General features: G+C 39.8%; 1 protein-coding gene and 1 pseudogene across 1 annotated transcript in view; one reads left to right on the top strand and one right to left on the bottom strand.

Annotated features, from left to right (window-relative positions):
- CCNT1 (cyclin T1) overlaps positions 1–7,271 on the bottom strand; it is a 34,596-nt gene extending 27,325 nt beyond the window's left edge. Inside the window, exons 1-2 of the mRNA XM_037030886.1 lie at positions 7,020–7,271; positions 2,350–2,431 (exon numbers count right to left, since the gene is read on the bottom strand). Of these exons, the coding sequence (XP_036886781.1) occupies positions 2,350–2,431; positions 7,020–7,180 (243 nt within the window). The 5' untranslated portion in view covers positions 7,181–7,271. The remainder of the gene's footprint in view (positions 1–2,349; positions 2,432–7,019) is intronic.
- LOC118976409 (cytosolic 5'-nucleotidase 3A-like) lies at positions 3,370–4,446 on the top strand (annotated as a pseudogene).
- Positions 7,272–27,734: the final 20,463 nt, after the last annotated feature.

The raw sequence follows: 27,734 nt of genomic DNA, 5'->3' as shown, positions 1-27,734 counted from the left end.
GATTTTAAGCCTTCAAATTCACCTTTAAGGGGCTAAAAATATATTTGAAAGGAACTAAAACATGGTACACAAAAAATGGCTGACAAGTCAAAACAGTATCTCAGTCAGAGTAAGCCTGAAAAAGATAAATTTTAATCTTATTTTGTGCAAATCAGCCACACAAATACTCATTTCTCCTCAAGGAATCACTTACCAAGCTGGTTTATCAAAGCCATTTACCCACGAAAAGGCAGTTTCTCAGAGGAACTCTTACACCAGGTAGGAGTATAAGATTTTTCTCCATTTTACAAGAATTATAATGCCGGCTAGTATTTGTTTGCTATGTGCAGGCACTTCGTAAAATAATTAATTTAAATCCTATTAACTACTTACTGTACGCAGTAGGCGCTATTATTGACTCCAAAAAGATGAGAAAACTGAAGCCTATGGTAACTTGCCCAAAGCCATATAACTAGAAAGTAAGGCACCAAGGATTCAAATCTAAACAAGTCTGACCCCTGAGCCTATTCTTTTCATCACTAAGCCTGACCTCCTAAGAGTTAACTAATAAGAGTAAAATACACCCAAACTTGATAGCCATTAAAGTATAACAACACCTGCACTTTAAAATATATAAAATACAGCACACATACTAAGTTGCTCACCACTATTTTTATACTTCCCCACTTAAAAACATTTAAAAGCATACATATAGAAAATCAGGTAATGAGGTTAAATTTCTTCTCAAGAACAGAGTAAATGTTAGGCCAGAATTTAAGTGGAAGAAAAAACAGTAATTTAATCACATCCACTAAAGAAATAAAATGTATTTCAATCAAAAGGCAAGTTTTCTACCTTCATTGGAAACATACTGTATCTTGATCTGAGTATGTATATAAACTTGATATATAAAATAATGCAAAAAGTAATTCAGTTGGACACCATATCTTTGGGCTTTACTGTATGTTATGCCTTAATAAAAAAAATTTTTAAAGCAAGACATTCTAGGCTCCAAAACACTATCAATGAAGGAACCCAACAAAATGAGAAAAGTATTCATAACACATGGCATAGAGATATAATAAATAAAGTGGTCATATAAATAAGAAAATTAGAAGAATAAAATAGGAGCAAAATGAACCGACAAACAATTTTTAAGTTAATTCTTCAATTTCATGAGAGGAGCAATAACCAACAGGCATAAACAGCTCAACTTCACTAATTAAGAAACATAAATTAAGAAAATAAGTTAGGACTTCCTCTATCTTGTTCACCACTGTAACCCTAGGGCTTGTTGACAAGCAGTTATATAACTTAGTATTTCCCAAAGTAACAAATACTTGTTAGTGAGGATGTAGAGAAAAGGACCCTCTCCTACAGTGCTGGAAACAAGGTCTATTGATGTAATCTTTAAGTAGGGCAAATTGATACAGCGAAAAGTTTTTAAATGCATGCCCTTTAACACAGCAATTTCACCTACTGGAATTTATATCAAACTAGAGCCCTAGCTGGTATGGCTCAGCGGACTGAGTGCCAGCCTGCAAACCAATGGGTCGCCAGTTTGATTCCCAGTCAGAGCACATGCCTGGGTTGCAGGCCAGGTCCCCAGTAGGGGGTACATGAGAGGCAACCACACATTGATGTTTCTCTCCCCCTCTTTATCCCTCCTTCCCCCTCTCTCTAAAAATAAATTAATAAAATCTTTTAAAAAAAGAAGAAGAAAAGTCACCTCCAGCCCTCACCAGCATGACTCAGTTGGTTGGGCATTGTCCTGCAAAGCAAAAGGTTACCAGTTCGATTCCTTGTAGGGGGACATGCCCAGGTTGGAGTTTCAGTCCCTGGTTGAGGTGCATATGAGAGGCAACCAATCTGTTTCTCTCCCTCCCTTCCCTTCTCTCTAAAAACAAACAAAAACTTTTTAAAAAAAGCCATCCCCAGTTATCACATAATGTACCTCTACCTTCCCCCTCCAATCTGTCATTGATTAGAATTTTATCAAAGGCTCTTACATCTAAATAACTTATATTCATTTGTTTTCCTGTGGCCATATTATTTACCACTTCAAAAATCATACTTAAAATTAAGTACAGTTTCCCCTCAAAACCAAATATTAAGTTTAAGTGTTCAATAATCTATTTTTTTTATCAACAACTCCACCTACTCTAAGGATGCACTCAATTGACCAAACTAAAAACATCATAGGAAAATTGGAAGGCTGGATTCAGAATAGCAATGTGAACATAATGAAAGTGACCAATCCTAAATTCTAAACCTTAAATCGCAGCTCAGCAGCAAAGAACAACAACAAAAGAAATATAAAATTTGAATCAATCACAAAACGAGTACACCATATAAAAAATTTATACTTACATTTCGATGGAACTGTGTAAAGGACTGAATCATGTAGAATCGATGCATGTATACTATAGCAGTGTTAATAGTCAACTGTGAGCTAAAACGTTCCAAGTTAAGGCCCCAAAACAGGCAGGCAGTACAATTCCCCAAAATATAACCTCTACACCCTCCCATAATGACCATGCAAGCTGAGCACAGTAGATGCTCTCAAATGAAAATCATACTTACCTCTCCACCAAATTATTAACTACCAGTTGACACTGAGCATACCTTAAACATAACGGGTATTTAATATAAATCTGCTGAATAAACAAGCAAGCTTAGCAGCACATGCAAATCAAGGAATACAAACAAAACTATGTAAGGCCTAAACTTGTCACTTGCCTACTGAAAATCACACAACAGTGATTCATTAGCTCAGGATATCTCTTCACATGACTGACAACGTCCTCCCTGACCTGGCCCCAGAGATATGTCACCTCACCTTGTAATCTCCAGCAATTAACTTTTCAGTTCCACTTCTCTCTGGCAACCAAGCCTTCTCATACAGCGATCCCTGGGATCGCTGAGGGAAACACCCTCAGTGTTTCCCTCAGAAACACTGAGGAATGATTTGATATTCATTCACTAAGAAAAACTTTTAAATGCCTTATTTCTAAAGACCTCAGAAGACAATGTCGGGCACACAGAGATGAGGCAGTCCCATAATGGCAACAACCTTAATAACAAAAAACACAAAAAAGAAAGGGCTAGGATGCACTAAAACAGAATTTCAGACAAAAAGCTTCACTCTACACGGACTGGATACTTAGGAAACAAATTGGACAGTGACAATAAAGAGAACACCTCTTGAGGTGAGTACTTAAAATACAAACATTATACAGTCAGCAACACATTTAAACAGAAGCTACATCCAAGGGTAATTTTTCACTTCCATAGTGAAAAGAACTTGAAAACTATTTTAGCCTTTTCTGCTACAAAATGAGTATTTTTTCTGACAAAAAGGATTGAATGCTTAAATTCTTTTCGGCCCCATCCATAGACCAGACAGCCATGACAAGGGTGGGCCATGGTGACTAGTGCCAGCATAGGCACCCTGGTGGCTGCAGTGGTGCTGACCCAGAACATATTCACCTTGAAGAGGAAGACAGGGCAGAAGACCAAGACCACTGAGATGCCTACATCCAGGCCCTGCATCTCTAGGTACTGTTTACTACCAATACTATTGTTCTAGGATGCATTCAAGGAAAGAACTCAAGAGTACCTTATGGAAGACTAGACAATCAATGACTAAGATTGTGCTATACATGTGAAAATGATGCCATAATTCCAGAAACGTTTAGCTCACATGAAGATCCCTACAAGAGTAGAAATTATCTGTGGTCTTATCAAAGGTGGAGTGGTCAAACTTCACGTAAAAGACTTTGATTTGACAGAGATTCTCCAACAAAGGAAAAGATGTCCTCATCATGTCATTGACAACTAACTGTAAGCTGGTTTCAGATGAAATGTCGAAAAAGGTTACTGTAACTGAAGGAAAAAATATTATGCTATTTAAATTGATCCTATTCTTACTATGGAAGAGTAGTACCCTTATATGATAGAAAGGTAAATCACATGGTTTGCTTGTTGAACAAGTTTTACCAAAACCTCAAGAAATTGTAACAGAATCTGTCATTATGCCCAAGGAAGAATATGAGAATTTCTCTGATAAGCTCTCATGTAGCATCTCTATGTTCATATTTTCATTGGTATCGGTGATGTACTAGAGATTATTCATCAAGCTGGTGTTTATTTTCCAAATGTGAAAGTAGTGTCCGACTTCATAGATTTTGATGACAGTGGGGTATTCAAAGGACTTAACAGAGAACTAATTCATGTATTTAATAAGCATGATGATTCAACTAAAAGACAACAACATAACTCTGCTTGAGACTCCCAGGGAGACTTAGGGCAGATGGAGTAGACAATGTTGAGCACATTCTGAAAATAGGATATCTAAATGACAGAGTGGGTAAGCTTTTAGAAAAGTATATTGACCTTCATGATATTGTTCCAGTAAAAAACAAATCATTGAGGGTAGCCAACTCTAACTTACAAAAGATTTTGTAAACAAGCAATCTTCAAGAACACCTCTGTCCTATGGGTGAAACTGATACAAGAACCGTTAATTTGTTCACCTTGCTGCAAGACTCTTATTTACATTCTTGCTCTGCAAGTTTTTCTTTATATTACTCAAGTATTGGGTTGGCCAAAAAGTCCAATGTTTTTTTCCAAAAAAGAAAAGACACATTTTCCATTTTCACCAGTAACTTTATTGATTTGAATATTTTGAGTATGTCGGCCATCTCCCATGTGGTATAATCTTGACTGTTCTCAGTGAATGTCTCAATTTGATCACTATTAATTTCAACTGGTCTACTGGACCATGGAGCACTGTCCAGCAAGAAATCTCCATCATGAAACTTCCCAAACCTCATTTGACACATCTAATCAGTCACAGCACCTTCTCCACTGTACAAATCTAGTTTTACATTTTGGTTGCATTTTCACCTTTCTTGAAATAATAAATGCCAAAAATATGCCAAAAATATAGCTAATCTTCTTCCATCTTCAATATTAAAATGGCTACACAAAAATTCACCTATATGGTAAGGTTTTTTTAATGCAAACTGGTATGACAGCTACCACAACACAATCTATCAAAATTGTTTTGAATGACGTTAAAGACACCTAAGTGCTAACTAGAGCCATCTTAAGGAAAAAAAACAAATGAACTTTTTGGCCAACCCAGTATTTTCAGACATATTGAATCCATCAACTGGAAACTCCTTTTTCACCTCTCTCAACAGACTCCTCCCCACATCTTTTAACATTAATACAAGTCTTCCTTTTTGTCTGACATCTTAGCAAGGCTGCAGTGATAGCTGCTCTCCAAGTTTCAATATGCTGCATGAGAACAATATATGCTGGAAAATCAGTAAAGAAATTCAAAGACCCAGTATAAACAAATGTGGGGGCAAGGCCAAAAGTGGTCCAAAGGCAAAACTCAGGACAAGCTCAATAACCCAGAACTGCTTGACAAAGCAACACATGACAAACTCTGTAAGAAGTTCCCAACTATAAGCTTATAACCCCAGCTGTTGCCTCAGAGACAGAAAATCCACGGTTCCTTAGCCAAGGCAGCCCTTCAGGAGCTCCTTAGCAAAGATCTTACTAGTTTCAAAGCACAGAGCTCAAGTAACTTACACCAGGCACATCAAGGGTGGGGATGTCCCAGCTGCTGGTACAGATGAATGAACAGGACCCACCAGCTGTATATTTTTAAAAATAAAACTTTATTAAGTTTAAAAAAACTTAAAGTTAAAATTTGAAAAATAACTCCATTTCCAGAGTGTACTTTGTAGCTAATGTTAGGATGTTTTTGAAGTCTTTTTACAATGAGAAATTTTGTAGTCTACAGCCATACCACCCTGAATGCGCCCGATCTCGTCTGATCCCAGAAGCTAAGCAGTGTCAGGTCTGGTTAATACCTGGATGGGAGAAAGTTTGTAGAAGTTTAGAAAGGAGTTTTATGAAATGGTGAAGCGATGTGCATGACTTTAAGCACTGCCTTTTGTGTAGTCTGTATTACTTATGCTGATGATATCACCTGAAATTGTGTAATGTTGATTAATTTGTTTCAGGAAAACTGATATTTACCAGAAAGTATTGGCACTTGATGTTTGAAAAACTGCTGGTATACATAGGTTGAAGTAACGATGATAAACATAAAAAGCCAAAAAATGCTTGGAGGAAAAAAAATCACTAAATTACCTCATCTTTGAGGTATAAGATGAACGAATATACATCAGCACTCTGAGTATGTTAAAAATCCAGTATTATTTTTTTTATCTGTGGAGAATTTTTATGAAAAATTTATTTAAGCCTAACAGAGGATATGCCGGAAAGTAAGATGTTAATAGACTGAGAAAAATGCTTCCAAAAACCTTACCACTTTTCAATAGTTTTTTTAAGCTGTTAGATCTGTAGGTCTACAACCCTACAAATCTTAACTGACATTCCCCCTTCCTCTGAAATTCTATGAAACTCTTAACAGTAGCTATTTGAACTTGAGTGCCACCCACTGTGTTGGCCATACTAACTAAATGCAAGAGATACCACCTCATTTTACAGACGAGAAAACCAAGAACTTGACAGGTTTCTTTAACAGCTGGTAAGTGGAGAAAAACGGACTTTGAACCAAAACTAGGCATTAATTCTAAGCCACCCTTTGTAAGACCTTCAGGTACTGAATTTCTAAATTCAAGAAGCAGTCATCAACCGTAAAACCTTTACCAAACCTTCTAGGACATAGCAGAAAAGCAGAATCTCAAAGTTACCACAACAGTAGATCAGAACACACCGAAAAGGGCATAGGAAGGGTGGGTTAAAACACAAAGCCGGGAAGCACACGAATTCCCGACAAGGTTGGTGGCACTGGGGAGCGAGCGGGAAATTAACTCCGCCTCGCCTCCCTCGCGCGAACCACTTAACTTCAGCCTGCCCCATCATAGTCTCTCCTTCCTAAACATCCAGCCCCTGCCCATCTTCTTCCCCCTTCCGTCCCTGACAGAGCCTGAGGCCTGGACGCGAGAACAAGGTGGGAAAGACTCCAAGGCCGAAGGCCTAGGCCGCAAGGATACACGTTAAGACGTTGCCCCATGTCCTGGAGCAGATTGGCCGCCTGCTGACGATAAGAAAGTTCTTTATCTGGGTCCAGACCAAAACGACGGGATGGGCTGTTTTCCAGCTGTTCTCGAGTAAAATACCACCGTTTGTTGTTGCTCTTCCTCTCTCCCTCCATAGTGCTTCAACCAGAAGGCAGCGGCGAAGGCTGCAAGCGCTTCCTAGCGTCACTTCAGCGGCGACACACATCCGCTAAGCGGGGGCAACTGCGCCGTGACGAACTTCCGCTAAGGGTAGACGGCTAGGTTGTGACACGCTTCCGGCGAGAAGTATAGTTGAAATGCCTACTTCCGGAGTGGACCTCGCAAAAAACCTGGAGCCGAGTAAACAGCCAGCCAGTAGGCGACCAGGAAAGACCTGGGGTCGAGGAAGCAATCGCCAGTCGTATGACTCCAGGGGTGGGGCGAAATTATAAATTTTCATTTAAAAAAAAAAACACAAAAACACGTCTCCTCTCGCGATAACTAGCTTGAGCTTTCGCGCCCTGCGCAAGAGGGTGAGGCAGTGTTTGTGGCGGGATGAAGTGCCCGCCCACGCGCCGCTGTGCGGTTTCTCGGAGAATTTCTTTTTGGGCTGAGGTGGCGATAAAAAATGGGGCAGATGGAGAGAATTTGATGCAAAAAATAGGTGAGGCTGTCAAAAGCTGAAAAAACTGGCCCTATTGTATGTCGTAACGTAAAGCAACTACACGGCTCTCGCGTTGTTGACAACAATGTAATGACGCATTTAAAAAGCCGGTACGCAGTGTGTAGCAGAAGGCTTACAAGCATTCCTAGCTTCAACACAGTGGTCCCACTTAAAGGAATAAAATGGAATTAATAGCATTAATTTAGTGCTTAAAATCAGGGCACATGCCTGGGTCGCAGGCAAGTTCCCAGCAGGGGATACAGGAGAGGAAACGATACATTGATATTTCCCTCTTCCCTTCCCCCTCTAAAGATAAATAAATAAAATAATTTTTTAAAAAATTAGTGTTTACTGTGTCCCAAGCACTGAGCATAATCTTAAATATACTCTTTAATGGGCACAACCTCAACAGGTAGTAATAATTAAATTCCTGTTTTGCGAATGGGTGAACTAAAACTGCTTCAGTGTGGAAAGCTTGGACCACCTTGCACACGTACAAATTTGCAGTGCTTGCCCTCTGTCAGGAGTTAGTCCAGCTCCAACATTTAATCGCTCTTTGATCCTGAGCAGGATACTTAACCTCTCTATACCTCTTGTACAAATGTAAATGATAGTAATAATACCTTCGTTTTAGGTTGTAAGAATTTTAAGTGAAGATGTAATGAGTTAAAAGCATTTGTGAGTAGCTGGCACATAGAAGACATGCAGTAGGTATTATAGTGGTTATCACATACTGATATTGAAGGCAAGGACAGTGCCTTCATTCTTTTATCCTTAGCACCTACCTAATACAGTCCTGGCCCTAGTAGTCAATAAATGTGAAATAAATGTTCACAATACCCTACAATAAAGAACCTGAGGCTCAGGGAGATTAAGTGGCTTGCCTTACACTATATCACTTATATGTGTAGATTTTAGGATTTATTTGTTTTTAGAGAGAAGGGAAGGGAGGGAGAGAAATCAATGTGATTGCCTCTAGGATCCCACAACTGGGGGCCTGGCTGGCAACCCAGGCATGTGCTGTGACTGGGAATTGAGCCAGTAACCTTTTGGTTCACAGGCCAGCACTCAATCCACTGAGCCACATCAGCCATGGCTGTATGTGTAGACTTTAAACAGTTTAATTTCGTTGTTCTTCCCATTCTAGCAAACTATATCCTTGCATTTTTGGAACACTCAATTTATCTTGATAAATCTGAGCAAGAGTAGAATCATTTGTCTTTTATAATTTAGTAGAATAATAAATCAATGACAACAAATTCACAACTATCAACAACCAAACCTAGAAAAACAAAAACAAACTAAGAAGACAACTGGAACAGGAACTGAATCACAGAAATGGAGATCACATGGAGGGTTATCAGTGTGGAGGGGGAGGGGAGAAAATGGGGATAAAGGTACAGGGAATAAGAAGCATAGATGGTAGGTAGAAAATAGACGGGGAGGTTAAGAATAAATAGCATAGGAAATGGAGAAACCAAAGAACTTATATGTATGACCCATGGACATGAACTAAGTGGGGGGTAATGATGGGACATGGGGTACAGGGCAGAGGGGAATAAAGGGGAAAATGGGACAACTGTAAGGGAGGGAGCTAGAGAAAAACATTGATTAGTTACCTTCCATGTTCCCAGACTGAGAGTCAAACCCATAACCTAGGTATGCTCCCTGACCAAGGATGGAACCTGCAACCTTTTGGTGTACCTCCAACCAGCTGAGCCACCTAGCCAGGGCTTTTCGACTCCATGTTTCTCACACCAGATATGTCATTTAGCTACTTCTGCTTTGTTCTGCAGATAGATGATGCTTATCATTAAAGGAACCTTACCTATAACCAAGAAATTACTGAAGCAACCTCCCTGCTTGAAACTACCTTCCCAAGGAGATAAGTACAAGGCAAGTACAAAAATAATGATATAGGAACCATGTGACTGAATTTGAAACCCCTCTCTCATGAGTTGACATAAAAGAAGCACATCCTCCCTTCTGACACAAAAGAAGCATATGTTCTGTACTTTCTCAGGGTGGTTCTTTATAACACTAGTCCACTGTCTTCTCAGCTTGCGGCTTTCCAAACAGTCACTTGGCTTGCTTCAACTCCTCTCACTTGACTTAGTAGCTGTTGTGCAGCAAGCAGAATAAACTTTGAGTCAATTACAATAATATTTTGAGTTGTGTTCTTTCTAGACACGGCTGTTCCCACACAGTTTAATTTTAATTTATTCTCAATAGTATTTCCATTTCAGACCCTGCGTTGCCATTTACTGCCTACAGTTAGCCTTAACTCTATTTTACTCTGGAAAAAATTGACATTAAGGAAGATTTAAATTACCCACATCAGGTTATAACATTGAAAAAACTAATGCCTTCACACTTCTTTCATCACAGACTTTTTAATAGACTAAGCACTTTTCAATCATGTATATTGATTTCAAAAGTCAAATTTATTTCTCCCAAGTCCCCTTTGCCTATTTCTCTGGCCTGTGTTTGTTTCTCCACTTAATCTCTTAGATCAGTGATTTTCAACTGATGTGCCCTTGAAATACCTGACTGTTTAGTCATGGGCACTGACCTTTTTCCCCTTAGATTGTCAAATTAAAAAATGACAGCAACCAGCACAATAATAGTCACCCATGTAGAATCAAAATTATACCTGTTTTTTGTCAGATCAGCAAAAAACAATTTTTGTGTGTACTGCAGAATTTTAGTAATTAGTTTATGCCATGAGATAAAAAAGGTTGATAATCCCTGTTTTGGATTGAGGACTTCATTTTGAATTTACTATTCTGGCTGAGTATGCCAGTCTTCCAAGAAAAAGTTCTGGTGTCTGTATGGCTTCAGGCACTGCACCTGCTAACCAATGGCTTACTACCCTGAATACAGAGGAGGAAGGCCTGTGTAAATCAGAGAAAGGAAATATTCTTTGACTGAAAATGAAATTACTGCAAAGTAGGCAGTAATGAGAACATAACTTTAGAGTTTTTGAGTCAGGTCTGACTTTAAATCCCAGCTCTTCTTTTTTATTTTAAACCATCTTAACCATTTTTAAGTGTACACATCAATAGCATCAACTACATTCACATTATCATGCATTAGGTCTCTACAACTTTTTCATTTTGCAAAACTGAATTTCTGTACCCTCTGAACAAGTCCCCATTTCTTCCCTCCCCGAGCCCTGACAACCTCCATTCTGGTTACTGTTCTATGAGTTTGACTACTATAGATACCTCATATAAGTGGGATCATATAGTATTTATCTTTCTGTGACTAGTTTACTTCATTTAGTATGTTCTCAAAATTCCAAAAATTGTATTCTTTTAACTATGTGGTTATAAATGTCATCTCTGTGTCCTTCTGGCACACAGTAGTTCAATACATGTTTATTATCAAAATAATGTTAAACCCCAGCCAGTGTGGCTCGGTTGGGCGTCCTCCTGCAAACTGAAAGGGTTCAATTCCCTGGTCAGGGCACATACCTGGGTTACAGGTTCAGTCCCCAGTTGGGGAGCACGCAGAAGGCAGCCAGTTGATGTTCCTCTCTCATGTCAATGTTTGTCTCCCTCTCCTCCCTCCCCTCCCCTCTCTAATATAAAAATAATAATAATAATGTTAACCTTCTGCCTTTAAAAACAATTGACAAAATCTTAAACCAAAGGAATTTTGTTGTTGTTAATTTAAATAGGACTTCGTTTTCTGTAAATTACACCTATAAGGCTACTCTTCTTATTCACTAGACTAATCTAGTACAGGATTGTACCATATTTCATGGTTTAATCTTATTTTGCATTGTGCTTATGAATGTCATTTCAATCTTGTCAGACATTACCATTTACTACTGTTAAAACAATTTTTCCCAACATTCAATAGTCTCCAAATTAAAATGTGAAAAGACATGCTCTTCCAAATTATCCCTAATTCCACATTCAGTGATGTGACATGATAGTTTGTGAAATTGGCCATGGTGAATGTGTGTTCGTAAATTATTAACAACCAGCTATCCAGAAAAATAATTGTATGTGCATGCATATAATTATTTTGTAATTGTATGCATAAACAAAACACAAAAGTTTATGTACAATTGTACTTTTTGTAAAGTTTATTTTAAAATTTACAGATATAAAGGATGTACAGCACACAATTTATAAAAAGTGAAATATGCAATTTATTGTCACTTTTTATAGGCAACTTATTCTCACAGAATGTTTTCACTGAGTTTTACCAAACTATTAAGTCAAGATCAAAACTTATGAATGCACTTGACAGGTAAGTATAGCTTTGATTGTAGGTTGACATTTTCATTTGCATCATTCAATAAGATGAAAATGAAACAATGAGACTTATGTTGGAACTTATCAGTGGCTTGAGCAATATTTTTGCTAAACTGGATAATAGTTTTTGAATACTGGAAGAATATTTCAATTTTTTGTGATATTTTTAATGTAATGGATACAGACATGATACACTTTTTAAAAATATATATTGTATTATGCCATTACAGTTGTCCCATTTCCCCCCTTCATTCCCCACCACCCTTCACATCCCCTCCCCCACCATTCCCCCCCTTTAGTTCATGTCCATGTGTCTTGAGTTCTTTAGATTCTATATTTCCCACACTATTCTTCCTCTCCTCTGTCTATTTTCTACCTACCATCTATGCTACTTATTCTCTGTACCTTCTACCCCCTTCTCCTCCTCCCACTGCCCTCTTGCTAACCCTCCATGTGATCTTCATTTCTGTGGTTCCACTCCTGATCTAGCTATCCTCTTAGTTTGCTTTTGTTTTAGGTGTGATTGTTAATAATTGTGAGTTTGCTGTCCTTTCACTGTTCATATTTTTATCTTCTTTTTCTTAGATAAATCCCTTTAATATTTCATATAATAAGGGCTTGGTGGTGATGAACTCCTTGAATCTGACCTTATCTGAGAAGCACTTTACCTGCCCTTCCATTCTAAATGAAAGCTTTGCTGGATAGAGCAATCTTGGATGTAGGTCTTTGGGTTTCATGACTTGGAATACTTCTTTCCAGCCCCTTCTTGCCTGTAAGGTCTCTTTTGAGAAATCAGCTGGCAGTCCAATGGGAAGTCCTTTGTAAGTGACTGTCCCCTTATCTCTTGCTGCTTCTAGAATTATCTCCTTCATTTTAGTCTTGGCTAATGTAATTATGATGTGCCTTGGTGTGTTCCTTCTTGGGTCCAACTTCTTTGGGACTCTCTGAACTTCCTGGATTTCCTGGAAATCTATTTCCTTTACCAGATTGGGGAGGTTCTCCTTTATTATTTGTTTCAAACAAGTTTTCCACTTGTTGCTGTTCCTCTTCCCCTTCTGGTACCCCTATAATTCAGATGTTGGGACATTTAAAGATGTCCTGGAGGTTCCTAAGCCTCTCCTCATTTTTTTGGATTCTTGTTTCTTCCTTCTTTTCTGTTTGGTCATTTTTTTCTTCCTTCTGGTCCACTCCCTTGATTTGAGCCCCAGTTTCCTTTCCATCACTATTGGTTTCCTGTGCATTTCCCTTCATTTCAATCAGTTTAGCCTTCATATGTTCCTCTAATTCATGACTAAAATCAACCAGTTCTGTGAGCATCCTGATCACCAGTATTTTGAACTGTGCATCTGATAAGTTGGCTATCTCTTGATCACTTAGAAGTATTGGCTCTGGGGCTTTGAGCTGTTCTTCTTAAGCCATAATGTTTTAGTCTGTTTGTGCCTGTTATGTATGAGGTGCAAAGCCTTAGGTGTTCACCAGGGTCGGGTGACCGAGTCGCTGATTGTGATGCTGTATGTGGGGGTGGGGTCAGAGAGGGGCAATGGCCCTTGTTCCATGCTCTCTCTCAGATTTCGGTCCCCTCTGCTGCTTCCCAAAAGCAAACTGGGCCCCCCTGGTGCTGGCTCCCAGGTGTGTGGGCCTGTGCACCCTCCAGGACCCTGAGGGTCTCTCCAACAAACTCTCTGTGAGCCTGAGAACTTCTCCAAGCACCTCGACCCCGAAAGTTTTTCCATTTGGTGCTTTTAGGCTTTAATTCCCGTTGTTGGGGCCCTAGCCTGCACAGTCTGTCTCACTGCTAGCTCCTTTGCCTGATTTATCTGCACTCGAATGTGTGATCACGGTCAACCAGCCGCCTTGCACCCTCACTGGGTCTGTCTGTTGCCACCCCACACCTGGGATCTGCCAACCAGTGCCTGCATGCCCTGGTTAGGCAGCCACCTTTTCCTGACTCTGCCCCTCTTACCGATCTGGATGAATGGTTTGTTGTTGTTGGACTTCTGTACAATTCAATTTTCTGTGTTTTGGTTGTGTTTTTGTTTCTAAAACTTTGTCGTCTTTAAACTTGGTTGTGCAAGGAGGCACAGTGTTTCCACCTACGCCTCCATCTTGGCCGAAAGTCTCAACCTGATACATTTTTAAACTTAATCTACATAATTAAAATTTTCTCTATTTCTTAACTCTAGACAATCAACAAAACAAACCAAGCCTTTGTTTGTAGCATTTGTCAATTTCTGTAATGTTATCTCCCACCATGACCAATTTTAAGCTAACAATGTGACATCACTGACCATGAAATTGAGAAGAGATGAACACACAATTATATAATATACCCAAAGAGTCTGGTTTGCAGTCTGCCATGTAAAGAGTATGAAGTTATCACTCCTGTTCCCAAAATCATAAAAAGGCTGAACTCAAAATCTACAACCCTTCTTAAATGCATCAAAAAATTGAGATGACAGCTCAATCTCTACCACAAAAAGAGGAGAGACAGGAAGAATCACAACAGAAAATCATGGCCACTGGAAGCAAAAACTACTACTGGAACCAGCAACTGTAGGAATATTTAAAGGGCAATTGACTAATTGCTGATAACTTGAAATTGGACTACACCAAAAGATTAAAAAAACTCCTGGGGGCTCAGCCTTAAAGAAGTCCCCCGCATTTTTGTTTTACCTCCAGAAACCCCACAGGTATTACTATCATTATAGTTAAGATACTTTTGGAAAGGAATTTGGGGAAAAAATTTTTCATCGTTCCCACAAGGAAAGAGGGAAAGTAACCATTCTGAAGTACACCCAGAGCATTCAGTTCTTAACAAATGCCTGCCCTCAAGGAAAACTACTTAACAGAGCTTAACCAATGTGGGAAAAGGAAAACAACCAACTCCAGACTCCTGTAGCTTTCACTTAAAGGGAGAAAAAAGACAAGGAACATTTGTGAAGGTCACAGTCCAAGAACACAAGCTCACTGAAAGACTGAGGCCTAATAAGATTAGAGAACATTTCTTCCCCCATTTTACCAATACATCAGTACAGTTCCTATGTAGTAACAGGACATCCCAGCTGGAAGAACTAACTATAAGTTCAGACTGTTTAAGGGTCTCTAGGAAAACCCAAAGACAAAGAAATTTTAGCTTCTGACACCTACAGCTGTAACAAACAGGAAACAGCCTAACTCTCAGCCAGATAACCAGTTTATAATGCCTGACTTTCTACCAAAAAATTACAAGACATGCTAAAAGACAAAAAATACAATCTAAAGAGACAAGGCAAACATCAGACCCAGGTTCATATATGGCAGAAATTTTCAAATTATCAAATGAGGAATTTAAAATACTAAGATTAATATGCTAAAGGCTCCAATGAGAAAAGTGCACAACATGCAAGAACAGAGGAGTAAAGTAAGAAATGAAAATTCTAAAAATTAAAAGAAAATGCTACAAATCAAAAACTATCACAAATGAAGAATGCCTTTGATAGGATTAGTAGACGTAACCAGGGAATCAGTGAGTTTGAAGATATGCCTGTGGAAACTTCCCAAACTGAGAAGCAAAGAGAAAAGAGGAATTAAAAAACCCCAGAATATCCACATACAGTAGCTGTAAGTAACCTCACGAGCATAGATAATAATAAAATGTAAAATAGAGTTTTTAGTATTTGCTACTTTTATTTTAATGTAATTTATTCAATTCTAATTTTTAGAATAATGGTTGTTTAAAAACCAGCTCAGAAAAATTCCTACAAGTTTAGCAAGTGGCTCTGAAAAGTAAATAAGAACTGGCTCAGCACTTGAAATAACTTAGAGACTTATTGGAAGTACCATATTCAGATTTAAATACTGTTTGCTCAGGTTCTATTATATGCTGAGCAAATTTACGTACATTATCTCATTTAATTTTCATACCTCCATGAAATAGATACATCTCCATTTTTTTAAATTAAAAAAATGAGGATTACTCTATTGAAAGTCAGGCATCTAGAATATGGGGAAACTAAGATTTGAACCCAGGTCAGTGCTCTTTCTACTCACTGCCTTCTGGAGCTTACAGTATAATAAAACTGGGGGCAAGTAAAAAGATAGCTAGCACTTGATCACTCCATTTTCCTGAAGTTATTTAGCATATTCCCACTCCAGCTCCATCGTGAACCCATAAATCATGAGCCTTTTTAGACAATGGGAGTGTCAATTATTGTAATTCTTCAGAACATTACCATAGTTACCAAACACAGTTCTCCAACCTGAACATTCCAGAAGAGGACAGGGAGAAGCTGAGATGGCCTTCTTCAACTTATATCTACTAGGATATCAAAATTCCTTTCAGCAAAAGAAAAGGGACCCAACTGAAAAAACAAGTAAGGGGAATATAGAGTAAAGGATTAGAAGGCCCACTTCTTAGCCATTTCTTTTCCTACCTTGGGTTAAAGATTTATCTCCCAAGATTAACAACTACACTAGTTAAAATTGTGGAGTAGGAAGAGTATCCATTCAGGCTCCTCCTATCACTTAATTCCCTTGTTAAGACACCCAATTTGTTCAACCAAATAAATGTATTCCTTTGCTCATTTAGCCAACATTTATTAAGCACCAAGTTTGTGCCAGGCTTTATGTTGGTGACTAGGGTTACAAAGATGGATAGGATAATGCCTTTGTCATAAATTGTCTGACTATCAAATGAAAATAAGTATGCAACGAGAAAATTTGCATTATTGCGTGAGATTAAATGAAGTATGGAATGCTATGGAGATACAAAAGAGGAAATACCTGATCCTGTTGGATTTGAAGTGAGAATAGGGAGATCCTTTAGAGAAGACTTCATACATAAATGCTTCCAGAACTGAGTGTTAAAGGATGACTGGAGTTCCCCAAGTAGACAAGAAAGGAGGATAGCACAGACAAAGGAACAGAAACTTGAGAGTTATATTATGTAAACATTCAATTCCTTGGGTATAGATAAATGGTGAAGTAAAGAGATGCTGTAGACAAGCCTTGAAAACTAGGCAGGGCCACCCCTAACAGGTGTGGCTCCGTTGGGCATCATCCCCCAAAGCAAAAGTTCACCAGTTCGATTCCCATTCAAGGTATGTGCCTGGTTTGCCAGTTCAGTCCCTGGGTCAGGGTGCATACAAGAGGCAACCAATCATGTTTCTCGCTCACATTGATGTTTTCTCTGCTTCCCTCCCCCTCTCTAAAAACAAAATAAATAAAATATTAAAAAAGAAACTAGGCAGGGCCAGATAAGTGAAGATGCTGTTAGTCATGCTAAGCATTTTAACTTTATAGGGAGCCGTTGATGGATTTTTAGTTGGCAGTGAGTAAGTATCATATTTGTGTTACATCCACAATGACTAGCAGTGCCTCATACATAATAGAGATTTTAAAAATACAGGATTGGGCAAAAGTAGGTTTACAGTTGTTAGTATGGAAAAATGTATAATACAAGAATAAACTAGCCCTGGCTAGTGAGGCTCAGTGGATTGAGCTTGGGCCTGCGAACCACATGATTGCGGTTCAATTCCCAGTCAGGGCACATGCCTGGGTTGCAGGCTAGGTCCCCAGCAGAGGACGCGTGTGAGGCAACCATACATTGATATTTCTCTCCCTATCTCCTTCCCTTCCCCTCTAAAGATAAATAAATAAAATCTTTTTTAAAAGATAGGAATTTTTTAAAAAGAATAAACTGTGTTGCACATACTTACAACTATAAACTTTTGCCCATTCCATACAGTGAATGAATGAGTGAATTATATAGAATGACTAACCAAAACAAGTTAGGGAAGGATTTGCAGGAGATTTGACAATTGATTAAGGTCTCAGAAGACGACTTTGAAAGCGCAGAAATGGAGAAAATGGTTTTCTGTACATAATAGCATGTGAAGGAAATTAAGAATAGGCGGGTACTAAAGCAAAAATTATATTGGGGTGAGGGATGGGGGTTACTGGAAAAGTATAAAGGACAAAAGTTAAGATTGTGAAGGACTAGCCCTGGCTGGTGTAGCTCAGTGGATTGAGTGCGGGCCTGTGAAGCAAAGGATCGCAGTTCGATTCCCAGTCAGGGCACACGCCTGGGTTGCAAGCCAGTTCCCAGTGAGGGACACATGAGAGGCAACCACACATTAATACTTCTCTCCCTCTCTCCTTCCCTTCCCATCTCTCTGAAAATAAATAAATGTATCTTTAAAAAACGATTGTGAAGGACTAATCTTGTATAGGCCTCCACTGGGCATTCTCTGTCCTCTTTCTAATTCCATTATAGAAGTTCTATTTTACATACTCAGCTTCCAGGTAAGATTTGTGAAAGGGGTCCCACTGGTGGGCCCTAGGAATCCCTTAACTAGCCCTACACCAGCCCTCCTCACTTGCCCTCACTTATCTGGGTCACAGCATTATGCCATAGGGCTACTATTGTCTCCAAATAAGGAGCTCTTCATCCTCAGAGAAACACACTTGGCCTAACCTACAAATTTCCCTTGTTTCAGGCTAAGAGTAGGCCTCTCCTGACTGCTCCAACCCTACTTACCACGTACTAGATGGGGCTTCTCACCATGAGAGAACTAAGAATCAAGTCTTGGATTTTCCTACCCAGTTAGTTAAACACTGGTGGACAAGACTTGGTACCAACCCAAAAGGCCTGGGTCTCCTTTCCAATTAATTTCTTTTAGGGTAAGCAGAAAGACTTCTCTTCATAAAAACTGGGGTCCTCTGTGGGATGATAGGAACATATCCTGATATCATCTGCTTACCCAAGTTTTTTCATTCAAATATCAGAAGCTAGAGTCTAGGCTAAACTGCTGGCCTAAAACACCAGGTTAGAGGGAAGACTGGACATCAGATTTGCCTCCACTAATCTCCTGCTTGCTTCCTCCACCCGCTTCTATTTTACACCCTCCGGTTACCTCTCGAGATGTGAAAAGAGGAGATCCACTTGCTAAATTCTAATTACTCCCTAATTCTGTTGATTCAGGCATTTAATAATAACTACCTATTTAGCATGTACTGTGCTGTACCAGCATGAACCAGGCATTGTGCTTAGAACTCTACATGCATGATTTCTTTTAATCCTCTCAACATTCCTGTGAGGTAGATACTACTATTCCCTTTTACCAATAAGCAAACAGGCTCAAAGAGGTTCATTTATTTACCCAAGGTCTCAGTGACAGAGCCAGAATTTTATTCCAAATTATTCAATGCCTATGTCTGTTCATTTTTAAACACTTAGTTATTTATAGAGATGAATGAAACAGGTTTTTTGCTGTGAACAGATCACTATACAAATGACTGATGGTCAGCCCTTATAGGAAAATCTATCAATCTCCAAACCCTGAAGTTTGAATGTCAGGTGGGCTTTACCTAGAGTTATTTAATTCACTGTTCCCCAACAGATGGTTCCCAAGATTGTCAGGAGCCCACCATTCACTGGAGCTGAATGGTAACTTTTTGCTCAGCTAATGCCCAAAACTGTTGACTTGGAGACTTGTTTATTAGAGTCAACATCTTGGAACCTTCTCCCAGAGCCCCTGAGCAACTTCCCAAGTAGTGTTCTGCAAGAACAGAAAAGAGTAACTAATCCACAAGGTGGATTCCTTCTGATCTTTTTTAAAAAACGTATTTTATTAATTGTGCTATTACAGTTGTCCCATTTCCCCCTTCATTTCTCTCCACTCTGCACACTCCCTCCCACCCACATCCCCCCCTTTAGTTCATGTCCATGTGTCATAAGTTCTTTAGCTTCTACATTTCCCCTACTATTCTTGCCCTCCCCCTGTCTATTTTCTCCCTACCATCTATGCTACTCATTCTCTGTACCTCTTCCTTCTCTCTCCTCCTTCCACTCCCCTGTTGCTAACCCTCCATGTGATCTCCATTTCTGTGGTTCTGTTCCTGTTCTAGTTTGCTTGGTTTGTTTTTGTTTTAGGTGTGGTTGTTAGTAACTGTGAGTTTGCTGTCTTTTTACTGTTCACAACCCAGGTCGCTGGGTTGTGATGCTGTATGTGGGGGCGGGGTCAGAGGCAATGGTGTTTGTTCTGCTCTCTCTTGGATTTCGGTCCTCTCTGCTGCTTCCCAAAAGCAAACCGGGCCCCCCTGGTGCTGGCTCCCAGGTGTGTGGGCCTGTGCACCCTCCAGGACCCTGTGGGTCTCTCCAACAAACTCTCTGTGAGCCTGGGAGCTTCTCCAGGCACCTGGACCCCAAAAGTTTTCCCAATTGGTGCTTTTAGGCTTTAATTCCTGTCTCTGGAGCCCTAGCCTGCTCAGTCTATCTCACTGCTGGCTCCTTCACCTGGTTTATCTGCGCACGAATGTGTGACCGAAGTCAGTCAGCCACCTTACGCCCTCATTGGGTTTGCCATTGCCACCCCTCACCTGGGATCTGCCAACTGTCGCCTGTACACCTGGGTTGGTCCAGCTGCGTTTTCCTGCACGACCCACTGACTCCACCCCTTTCACTAGTCTGGATCAATGGTTCATTGTTGCCGGACTTCCCTACAGTTCAATTTTCTGTGTTTTGGTTGTGTTTTTGTTACTAAAATTTTGTTGTCTTTAAACTTGGTTGTGCGAGGAGGCACAGTGTTTCCACCTATACCTCCATCTTGGCCAGAAGTCCAGTTAATTCCATTCTTTTTTTTTTAGATTTTTTTTTTTAGACTTTATTTTTTGTTTTTTTAAAGATTTTATTTATTTATTTATTTTTAGAGGGGAAGGAGAGAGGGAGAGAAACATCAATGTATGGTTGCCTTTTTGTGCCTCCCCTGCTGGTAGTTAGCCTGCAAGGAACCGGTTTGCAACCTAGGCATGTGCCCTGACTGGGAATCGAACCGCGATCGTCTGGTTCGCAGGCCCGGGCTCAATCCACTGAGCTACGCCAGCCAGGGCTTTTTTTTTTTTAGATTTTTTTATGTATTTACCTTTAGAGAAGAAGGGAAGGAGAGAAGGAGAGAAATATCAATGTGTGGTTGCCTCTCATGAGTTCCCTGCTGGGAACTGGCCTGCAACCCAGGCATGTGCCCTGACTGGAAATTGAACCATAATCATGTGGTTCGCAGGCCCACGCTCAATCCATTGAGCTACACCAGCCAGGGCCTAATTCCATTCTTAAAAGCACAAAAACAGCCCTGGCTGGTGTGGCTCACTTGGTTGGAGTGTAATACCACATACCATGAGTTGCAAGTTCAATTCAAGGTCAGGGCACATACCTAGATTACAGGTTTGTCCAAGGCAGCCAACTGATGTTTCTCTGTTGCATAAATCTTTATCTTTCTTTCTCTCTCTCCCCCTTTCCCTCCTTCCCTCCCTCCCTCCTTTCTTCTCTATCTAAAAGCAATGAAAAAATGTCCTTGGGTGAGGATTAAAAAAGGCACAGAAAACAACGAAAATAATTAATTTTATAGAACTAACATGAAACTGAGTCAATAGTAAAACATGATACAGCCCTGGCTGGTGTAGCTCAGTGGATTAAGCATGGGCCTGCGAACCAAAGGATCGAAGTTCAATTCCCAGTCAGGGTACATGCCTGGGTTGCAGGCCACTTCCCAGGAGAGGATGCACAAGAGGCAATCACACATTGATGTTCCTCTCCCTCTCTCCTTCCCTTCCCCTCTAAAGATAAATTTTTAAAAAAACATGATACAGAACATAGTATAAGACCAATTAAATATAATTACCAATTATATTTATTATATTTTAAATATAATTACTATAGACCAATGTAAATATAAATGGAAAAATCCTACTAACAGGTCAGATTCAAGAATGCATTTAAAACCCTAGCCAAGATAAAGCTAATGCAGTTCATCACTAGTATTACCAGAAATATTCAAATGTTCAAACCAGTATTACCAGAAATATTTTTGAAGATTTTATTTATTTATTTTTAGAGAAAGAATAAGGGAGGGAGAAAGAGAGGGAGAGAAACATCGATTGATTGCCTGTTCCATGGACCCAAATGGGGACCTGGACTGCAACCCAGTTATTTGCCCTGACCAGGAACCAAACCAGCAACCTTTTGGTTCACAGGCCAGTGCTCAATCCTCTGAGCCACACTAGCCAGGGCAAGTATTGCCAGAAATATTGAAGGAACAGGAGTAGGAGGAGGAAGTGGAGGATGTAGAAAAAATATGAATAAAAATGTCAATAACTACATACCTATCAATAATTACCTTAAATATGAGTGGGTTAAAAGCTCCAATCAAAAGACATAAATTGGCTGAATAGACAAAAAAGCAAGACCCAAGTATTCATTGATAGATAGATGTTTGGATAAAGAAGATGTGCATATATGCAGTGGAATGTTGGACTATTACTTGGCCATGGAAAAGTATGAAATCTGGCCATTTGCAACAACATAGATAGACCTAGAGGATATTATGCTAACTGAATAGATAGCATAATAGTCAAAGATAAGTCAAGGAAAAACACCATATATTTCACTTATATGTGGAATCTAAAAAATAAAATAAAACAGAAAACAAACTCATAGATACAGAGAACAAACTGATGGTTGTCAGGTGGAAAGGTGTTTGGAGGACTAAGTGAAAGGATATAGGAATTAAGAACTACAAATTGATAGTTATAAAATAGTCACAGGGAGATAAAACAGAGCATAGGGAATACGAGGGGAAACCCCCAAAATGGAATTTGTTTATAAAAAATTGTATATTCTTACATGTTTAAACTTCGGTCACCTTCAAAGTACTCTCCATTTGATGCAAAACACCTATCGAGATGTTTTTTCCACTCCTCAAAACAGTTTTTGACCTTGTCAATTTTGATGCCTTTTTGAGCTTCTGCCATTTTTTGTTTCACGTCTTCCATACCAGCAAAATATTTCCCTTTGAGGACTTTTATATCCGGGGAAACAAAAAAGTTGCTCAGGGTGAGATCAGGAGACTAGGGAGGGTAGGGCATGGGGGTCATGACATTTTTGACCCAAAACTGCTGTACACTCAGCACAGTGTGGGCAGGTGTGCTCTAAATCATCCATCATGAAATGGGCAAATATGTTGAGTCTTCAAAAAAATTCACTGAAGCCAAACACAGCCTCTCACAACAAGGCCAGCAGGTACACTGAAACAGATGGGTTCCTAGAACACTCACCCAGCGAGAGAAGCCATACTGCAAGGTGCCAGCCTTCCAGAAGGTAATCCAGGGGGTTCTCCCTTGTATGACTGTGTAGCAACTATGTGTGGCGTCAAGGAGGTAGTATACTTACGAAGGGAAATCACTTCCTACATTATACAAATGTCTAATCACTATGTTGTACTCCTAAAACATATCATATCGACTGTCAACTGTAATTAAAAAGTAAAAAAAGGCCCTGACTGGTGTGGCTTAGTGGATTGAGCACTGGCCTGTAAACTGAACAGTCACTGGCTCAACTCCGAGTCAGGGCACAGGCCTGGGTTGTGGGCCAGGTCCCTGGTTGGGGGCATGTGAGTGGCAGCCAACTGATGTTTATCTCTCACATCGATGTTTCTCTCCCCTGCTTCCTCCCTCTCTTCTCCTCTCTCTGAAAGTAAATAAAGGAAACAAAAAACTTTTAAAAAATTAAAGAATATATTAAAGACAATCATCTACCATCATATAGATTTATTCCCAAAAGACAATGGTGGCTTACTATTAGAGAATGATTAATATAATACATCAATTCTATATGTCAAATTAAAAAGATATATGCAAGTACCTCACTAAAAATTAAAGTCATTTGATATTTTTAAAAATACTTTGTAAACTAAAAATAAAAAGGTATTCCTTAGCATAATTAAGACCTCCCAACCTTATACACAGAAATAAATTCCAGCTAGATTAAATATAAACATATAAAACAAAACTATAGAAATATTACAGGACTACATAGAATGTTTTTACAACCTTAGGGTAGTTTTGGAAAATCTTTCCTTTAAAACATAAAGCCCAGAAGCCTAATAGAAAAGATGGATAATTTTTACTAAGTAAAAAAATTATAAATTGTGTATCAGAAGATATTATAAAGTTAAAAGGCAAGAGACTAAGATAAAATATTTGTTATATATAGATGTGTGTATATATAAACACATGTATATAAATGCATATATATGCATATGTATAATTCATATATATAATATTCAGAATATACCAAAAGCTTGTAAGTAAGGCACCAATCCATATTCTTCTCCTCCTACAACATCAGATATTTATTTATTGAGAACTAATTGTGACAGGCACATGTTAGGCACTGTAAATACAAAAGTGACTAACACAGAAAATGAATAAATAAATGAGGTACAGATTGTAACAAGTGCTGGGAAAGAAATAAGGGGGCAAAGCAATAAATCCAAAGTTATAAATTGCTGGCCAGATAACCAGACACAGCCTGCAGAGTACTTTTTAAAAAAATGGAGCAACATTTAACAATCAGGAGATTCTATGTAAAGGCTCCATTTCTAACTTCTCTTTAAAAAATTAGAACTAGCCACACTGGCCCTAAATTCCCACATGACCACAAACAGCCAGAGCAAAGTAGCAGCTGCTCCTTCAGGTGGGACAGGTTTCTTACTCAATTTGCTTTACTCATGAACATTATCTTCCTGGCTCTTACAGGCAACTGTATTTGCAGATAACCATGATGGAGAGTAACTTGGAAGGCCCACTTTATAATAGTGATCAAAGAGGTAATATTTGAGCAACACCCTCAAGAATGAGAACAAGTCAGCCATGCATAGAGCTTAGACTAGAGTTTCATCTTTAGGAGAACAAATTTCAAAACCTAGAGCAGTTCAAGGCCAAAACCACAGCAAAGCACCTCCACCTCCCACTTTGATGCACCGCTTTCACTGCATCCCAGATAGATGCCTGTTACTCATGTACCACTTCTGACATGCCATTTTATTGCACACACCTGAAATATATATATGCTCTCCCCATCATCCAGACCTCATAACAAAAAGAACCTTATTTCTGATCATACTATCCTATCCACAAAGAAATTCAGGCAACCTGGCTACCCTCTGCCAACTTTGGTTTCAACCATGTGGTTCAGACTTCTTCCTGAAAATTCCATTCAATAGGAATGAGGAACACTGTAATGGGAGACTTGTCTCACATCTTTCTGTGACTTCAGAACTGGTTTGGGAAATTCACAAAGAGGGAAGGGAGATTATGAGTAAAAGACAGCATTCTGTTTGGCTCCTAGCAAGGCCACATCCACCTTACTTACTCATCTTTCTAGTTCCAATTTCTACATTAATTCAAGAAACCCAGAGTTCCTGACTCTATGCTCACCCTTAGCTCCACAACCCTAATGATCTTGCAAGAGTCTAATTTTTAATCCCCACTTATCTTCAGAATGATTCTCTGGCCCCACTCTCTTTGGAACTGATTTCACCTTGTTAATATATTCAGTCAAGTGGTTTGATTCTTGCTCTTCAACCTGTTCTCTGTGCTCAAATCAACCACACTCTTACCTGGCCCCTCAACTAGAGCTTTAATAGCAACCATAAAATGAACCTGTTCATATTGACACTTTTCATTGATACTTTGAGGTCATTCACATTTTTCTTTAAAGATAGGTGTGTTTTTTTTTCTTCTAGTAGATGTGAGTGTATTAACATTCAACTCAAAGAGCCCACTCAAGCTTTCCTTATTATAATCATAATGGAAACTCAGAGGTGAGTCACCCCATATAACTAAATATTCTGCCAGGCCCTGCCTCTTTTTCTCCTCATGCCAATAAAGAACCAAAACAGAAAAACCAAAGAAGAACAGAGTGTGGGAAGCGTACTTTGGTCTATCCCCAACTTCAGAAACTCCGTATTATTATTTGGGAACTCAGGTTCCCAAAATTTTTCAGATTCAGAGGCTAAGTCACACTAAGCAAATTCAGAGTGCTTCAATTTCCTCACTTGTAAGTAGAGGTAATAATGCCTTTCTCACAGGTTTAAACCTGGGAAGGAACATTTACACATAAACCTGGGAGGGAACATTTTTAACTGTAAGATTCCTTGAGAAGAAAAATATGCTGGGTGGCTTCAAAGGATATTTCATCCAGGCTCTTAAAGAGCCTACTGCCCACAGAAGAGCACACCTGACCAGTGACTGGAACTCTCATGTCTACCAATCAGTGGATTCCTGCCCCTCCCAGACTCACCCTTCCTGAGCCTAATACTGGTTGCCCCTGCAAGTTCAGCCTAGTTTCCAGAGTTCACTCACCCAATGCCCAAGTCTCTTAAGCACCGAAGCTTTCCTTCCCCGTCTTGCCCAGGGGAGCATGGCCCTGTATCTGTCCTTTCCTTTGCTGAATGACTCTACCTGTTTTGAACCCTGCTCTCCTATACACTCTTTATCATCTCACCTGGACACTTCTCTTGGTCCAGGAGGGTCTCCATCTTGATTTTAGACAAATTAACTCTTATCTGGCCCTTTGCTGAGACAACTTCCTTGCCTTATTATATGAAAACCATTGGTCAAGCTAGACCTTATCAAAACACAAATATATACTCATTGCTCACTCACAGAAGTTTCAGAGGCAAATTGATAGGAGTAGGTGGTAGAAGAGATTATGCTTGTTCTTGTCTGGGGACAAATGACCTCTCCCTGCCAGATTCTCCAGGGACAGCTCTCTTGCCACAGACACAATGACATCTGAGCTATGAGCATCCGACAGGCCTCACTCCATCTTCTTCCACTGCTGCTTTTATTATTCCTCTTCCCAGAGGAATTCACTAACTAGTCTTCACAGTTGCTCTTAATTCCAGTTCGAAATGAATCTCTTCAAAGAATGACTAAGCCTCAAGTCTCTGGTAAAAACTGAGCACATCTAACTTGCATTATCATTTTCTAGATCCTGTCAGAGGATGTAATTGGTGATGTTCCCCACCTTGTCTGGGGTGTCCTCAGCTCAATCTCCTAGGTCTCCTGGCCTCTCCAGCTGCATGTTCAGTGACTCACCTGTTAGGAGCGAACGGGGTGGGTGGGGGGCGGGGTTGGGGGTGGGGGTGGGGTGGGAAGGTGCCATTCTTAGATTCCAGCAGAGGGCACTGCAGTTCTGGCTTTTCCAACACAAGCAGGAAATGAGCCAAAAATGAATTGGCCAAAGCCTCTGAGACCCTCTGCCTTTCCAAATGGATATACCTACTATAGTTATAGGAGTGTATCTTTGAAACAACCCATACGTCTCGTAGCTGCTACAGACCACCAACCTCTATCTGCCTCGAACTGGAGGGGAGAGGGTACTCAAGCTACTCATAATTACACTCCCCAAAGCCTAGAGAATGGCACCTCCTGGGTGGGTGATTGTCTGCACTGCTGCAGACAGGCCACGTTTTTCACACTAGCTCAGCCTTGCCCCACTGATCTTCCCCACTGGAACTGATCCAGTCCACTGTAGAGTGGCCACCAGATTCCTGTCCTCTCTAGTCCCCAATGCTGGCCATTGGAAGTGATATTACACATCTCAGTGGAGTTCAGGAAGCCAGAGTTCTGCCTCTGGATCAAAGTAACAATATCATGTCCCCCCACCCAATTCAAGGCTGCTCTGGGGTGAGCAAGATACCCTTGACAGCACCCACACTGAGCTGTACAAAAGAGAGCTCATTGGGAAGCTACTTCTTTCAGTCCATGTTTTTTCTATAGTGCTTGATCTTTACTGGATGCTCTGATTAGGTTATTTCAAGAGTCAGTTTGGAGCAGCGGTTAAGAGTATGGGCTCTGGAACCAAACTGCTTGGGTTAAACTCATGTCTCTGCCACGTGCTAGTTATGTGACCTTGGGGAAATTACTAGATTTCTCTGGGCCTCTGTTTCCCTGTTT

The sequence above is a fragment of the Sturnira hondurensis genome, unplaced genomic scaffold (assembly GCF_014824575.4).
Source record: "Sturnira hondurensis isolate 20B ecotype Veracruz unplaced genomic scaffold, ASM1482457v3 Scaffold0020903, whole genome shotgun sequence".
Lineage (NCBI taxonomy): Eukaryota > Metazoa > Chordata > Mammalia > Chiroptera > Phyllostomidae > Sturnira > Sturnira hondurensis.
Note: the sequence above shows the minus strand (reverse complement) of the source record. Positions and strands in the feature narration are given on the sequence as shown.